At 28.2% G+C, this 5,344-nt stretch overlaps 1 protein-coding gene across 1 annotated transcript; it reads left to right on the top strand.

The window, feature by feature from the left end:
* The first annotated feature begins 3,933 nt into the window (after positions 1–3,933).
* On the top strand, positions 3,934–4,848 carry LOC131641570 (RING-H2 finger protein ATL52-like). The gene has a single exon (XM_058911873.1). The coding sequence runs from the start codon at positions 4,065–4,067 to the stop codon at positions 4,566–4,568; it is 504 nt and encodes a 167-aa protein (XP_058767856.1). The 5' UTR covers positions 3,934–4,064; the 3' UTR covers positions 4,569–4,848.
* Positions 4,849–5,344: the final 496 nt, after the last annotated feature.

The following is a 5,344-nucleotide window of genomic DNA, read 5'->3' as shown; positions in this document are numbered from 1 at the left end:
ATGTCAGAAAGGCAAGTTTTCAAAACATTCTTTTAAGTCTAAAAATGTTGTCTCTACCTCTAGACCATTAGAAATTCTACATATAGATCTGTTTGGACCAGTGAAAACTGCCTCAATCAGTGGTAAGAAGTATGGATTAGTGATCGTAGATGACTATAGCAGATGGACATGGGTAAAATTCTTAAGACCCAAGGATGAGTCACATACTGTATTCTCTAACTTCTGCACACAAGTTCAAAATGAAAAAGAGTTTAAAATTGTAAAAGTCAGAAGTGATCATGGGGGAGAGTTTGAAAACGGATGTTTTGAAAAACTCTTCAATGAATACGGTATTTCTTATGATTTCTCGTGTCATAGAACTCCTCAATAAAATGGAGTCGTAGAATGCAAAAATAGAACTCTACAAGAAATCGCCAGAACCATGATTAATGAAACTAACATGGCTAAACACTTCTGGGAAAAAGCAGTGAATACAACGTGCTACATCCATAATAGAATCTCTATAAGACCTATTTTGGAAAAGACTCCTTATGAACTGTGGAAGATTAGAAAGCCCAACATTTTATATTTCCATCCATTCGGGTGTACTTGCTTTATATTAAATACTAAAGATCAATTGAACAAGTTTGATTCTAAGGCAGAAAAGTGTTTAATGCTAGGATACTCTGAGCATTCAAAAGGCTATAGAGTGTACAACACTGAAACACGAATTGTGGAAGAATCCATTAACGTAAGATTTAATGATAAGCTTGGCCCTCAAAAGTCAAAGCAGTTTGAATCTCTTGCAGATATAGAAGTTGAAATTACAGGTGCCAAAGACATAACTTCTGAAATAGAAAGAAAAGAAGATCAACTAAACTCTAATATAGTTAGTACGAGTGTTCCAACAACTTCTGAAGAACTCACTCAGAAAAGATTCTCTAGAAGTATCTTAGCATATCCTGAAGATAAAATTCTGGGAAAGGTAGATGACCTAATCAGGACAAGATCCTCATTCAGAAATACTGAAGAGTCTATTATGGGATTAGTATCTCTGATTGAACCCACCTCCATCGACGAAGCACTTCTTGAAAATAATTGGATACTTGCTATGCAAGATGAGCTAAATCAATTCACCAAAAATGATGTATGGGATCTTGTTTATAAACCCAAAGGCTTCAATATTATTGGAACAAAATGGGTCTTCAGAAACAAACTGAATGAACAAGGAGAAGTTCTCAAAAGCAAAGTTCGACTGGTTGCACAAGGTTATAGTCATCAAGAAGGAATAGACTATATAGAAACCTTTGCTCCAGTCGCCAGGTTAGAATCCAATAGACTTTTAATTTCTTTTTTTGTAAATATCGACATAACTCTGTATCAGATGGATATCAAAAGCGCATTTCTAAATGGCTACATCAACGAAGAAGTATATGTCCACCAACGCCCTAGTTTTGAAGATTTTAAACACCTAGAGTTTGTCTACAAACTTAAGAAATCGTCATACGGTCTTAAACAAGCTCCCAGAGCTTGGTATGAAAGACTAAGTAACTTTCTCTTAGAAAATGGATTTACCAGAGGGAAGGTACACACGACTTTGTTTTGTAAGTCATTTAAAAATGATATTCTAATTTGTCAAATTTACGTTGATGACATAATATTTGGATCTACTAACGTCTCCTTGGGCCAAGCTAGACTAATTTTAAAATAGAAAATACCTAGTGTTTTTCCATAAAGTTATTTAGCTAAAAAAAGTTATCAAATCTCTTAAGTCTATCTATCGTGTCATCCTATTTAAGTAAATATGGATAACTTTATTATTATTATTATTATTATTATTATTATTACTCTAAATTAAAATATAAAGTAAATCTTTATTATTTTGAAGAACTTATGAATATAAATTAAAAATATTTTATGATCAATATTATAAGTGATTTACATAAGTTCTTTCAAATAAATAATCTAAAAAAATTAGGTAAACTTAAATAAGTCAATGTCAACAAAATTTTAGTTTCATTGGCCTTTTAATTTGTTAGTAGTTGAAACTTTTATTTATATAATCAAATGAAATAAACTTTCAAATAGACTAAGAGACCCGTAACTTTTGAAAATGTCAAACTCAACAAAAAAAAAAATTACATAAGAAAAATTACATGCTACACTAATACTTGAAATGTTTTATCAAGCTAAACTTAGACTTAGCAAAGTCTACTTAACCCACTCTATTCTATTCTACCCCTTAGTCACCGACACAAGGTTCATAGAACTCCTTTACCCCGTAACCTTTTATCTTGACTCCATGTTGAATTAAGCAATTGAATTAAGCAAGAACATCCACAATTTTAAAGTTTTCAATAAATGGGATGGCTCAACAGTCGCTTTCTTAAAATAATAAAAATAATGAAAAGTGGTCATCTCCTTTTCTAAAAATAATAAAAATAAACAGAAGTGTTAATTATTATAATTATTAAATAAATAAAAGATATAAATATATATTTTTAAAAATCGCAACATTAATTATATATATTATACACCAAAATCATAATAATCCAAAATCATAATAATAAACACTTTCATTTTTTCTTTTTTGAAAAATAGAGAAGGATCCTTTATCGATTATAACGATTTTACTTGGGCAGTGTGTCCTATCTAGGACTAGAAACAAGTGCATTTTCCAAATAGATTTAAAACTCGTTTTTAAGGAAAATTTACTCTCTATTTTTCTTTTCTCATGTCTTCTCACGTGTTTGCAATAACATATTAAATATTTTTCCTAATGTTTTTTTATATCAATTTTCACTAATGTTTTACGTCACTTATTATTATTCTATCGTCTAGGTTTCATTATTATGTTAGGTAAATAAAAATAATAAATTCTCTCTTTTAACTTTTATGATGTGTTTAAAACTTTAAATGAGATAATTGAAGATTTTAAAAAATTTAAAATTCTATATGATTTATTTGAAATTAATTTTTTTTTTGTGTAAAATATTAAAATGAGTCTTACCAAATATAAAATTAAATTATTCTTTTTAAGCTTTTGGATCATTTTATAAATTTTAAAACTTTTGGATCAAATTTAAAATTAGAAAAATATGTATCAACATAGAATTTTAAAATTTTTAAAGGATCAATTTGTTAAATTTTAAAATTAATAAGGACTAATTTGGATTTCATTTAAATTTTTTAAAATTTTAAAGTTTAATTTGAAATTTTAAAAACATAATTAAATTGCAAAATTTAAAAGATTCATAATAACTAATTTGACGACACAATATATAAAAGAGAAAGTTTAAATTCTTCACTATTCGATGTCATTTAAAATTTTTTAAATTTATTTTTTTACAAAATATTTCATAGATTTTTATTAATTTAATTATTTTTTATTTTTTAATTCAAATAGTAAATTTTGATTAGCTTTTTATAATTTTTTTAAAAAAATTGTTTTCCGTAGCTAAAATGCCTCATTCAAATATAAAATTACCAAAACCACTCGTAATAGAACAAAAGGCTGCTTATCTATAAATCTGATCACTTTCATTCAACTTTTTGTCCTTATTGTACATCATTTTGTCCTTTCTTTTTATTCCTTGACTTTTTTATTAAAGAAAAGAAATAATAATATTATATTCCCTTCTCCAATCATAACACACCCACCATGTTATTTTTAATGTTAACTACTCCTTCCATTTCATATATATTTTAACTAATGTTGTGTGTATTATTTTTAATTTTTAATTTTATATTTATAAAAATTAAAGTATATCAATAATTATTTTGAATAATTGAGTAAAATTATTAATTATTTTATTTTATTATTTCATTTTTATTTATTTATGTGAAATTATCAAGTGCAATAGATATTATTTGAAAGAGTTAGTAGTTATCAATATTATAATATATATACTTTTCAACCATTTTTTAAAATATATTATAATGAACAATGATTATTTCATTTAATTCACTTTAGATAAGATTTTTCTCTCAACTCAATTTCTATAAACTAAATTAAATATTCTTCAACTTAGTTCTCCAAATCAAATTTCTTCACTCCCAAATTCTCAAACCTCATCCAATCAAAGATGGTTGATGTTCTAAGCCCTTTCACAATCCCATCTCCTCCTCCACCATCTCCTTTATCAAACCAAAACAACACCATACCCATGTTATACTATACTCTAGTAGTGATGGGAGTTGCAGCCTTAGTTCTAGCAATTTACAACATCATCATCATCAAACGTTGCAATAGAAACAACCACAATAATCAACCACAACCCACAAGAGCAAATCTTGGTAATAGGAGCTTTGAACACCAACAAAGAAACTTGCTTTCAAGCTTCAAGTATAGGAAAGAAGTGGTTACAAAAGAAGAAGAAAAGGGTGATGATGAATATGAATGTTCTGTTTGTTTATCTGTTTATGAAGAAGGAGAAGAAGTTAGGAAGCTACCAAGGTGTAAACATAGTTTTCATGCTCTTTGTATAGATATGTGGCTTTATTCTCATTTTGATTGTCCAATTTGTAGAACACCTGTTGGTTCTTTTTGTGATGGGAGGATTGAATCTGGTGGCAGCATCTCTGTTTGATTTGAATAGTTTGGAAATGTGTCTGTGGCATGTTGGGTTGTCTCTAGGACATGACATTGAGTGAACATCCCCACCACATTAGTTTGGGTTATTTTTAGTTCTTTCATTGTAACAAATTTTAGGTGGGATTGGATGAGTAAATATTGTTTAGTACTTATTTGCTTATTATATTGTTTTTTTTTTCTTGGTATGTAAGGCATTTTTGTAGAATAAAGGAGAGATATTCTTACTCCAAGACTAAGTTATTAAGACTTACTTCACATCTTGATCATTAATTCTACTCAATTTAATGGTTTGAATAATTCTTTAGTCTCTGTAAGTTGGCGAACTTTTATTTTTTGTTCTTGTATTTTTTTTTTCTTGGAAATAATCTCCGAATGTTAAAATTATTTTAGTTTTAGTCCATAAAGTTAAAATCCGTAGAAAAACTGAAGATTTTCCTGCAGATTTTAATTTTAAGGGCTAAAACCAAATGTAATCTAACATTTAAGGACATTATCCAGAAAGAAAAAAAGATATAGGGACGAAAAACAAAAACTCTCAAACTTACAAAGACCAAAAGACTATTTAAGCCTATATATAACTAAAAGATATCTTATGAGTGGGGTGAATGGCATACGTTTAACTCATCACCCTCGTTAAGTCGCTCTTTTATTGGTTCGAGCGCCTCTTTTTCGAATACATCGCCATATACCTTGGTGTCTTTGTTCATAACGTACGATCATGTGTAAATTATGTATTAGGTCAATGAACGTTGCATTGAGGGTCGTGAGATT

This window comes from Vicia villosa, unplaced genomic scaffold (assembly GCF_029867415.1).
Source record: "Vicia villosa cultivar HV-30 ecotype Madison, WI unplaced genomic scaffold, Vvil1.0 ctg.003857F_1_1, whole genome shotgun sequence".
Classification (NCBI taxonomy): Eukaryota; Viridiplantae; Streptophyta; class Magnoliopsida; order Fabales; family Fabaceae; genus Vicia; species Vicia villosa.
Note: the sequence above shows the minus strand (reverse complement) of the source record. Positions and strands in the feature narration are given on the sequence as shown.

Excerpts from the sequence above, each read along its gene's own strand:
- LOC131641570 (XM_058911873.1), top strand. The coding sequence starts at position 4,065 with ATGGTTGATGTTCTAAGCCCTTTCACAATCCCATCTCCTCCTCCACCA.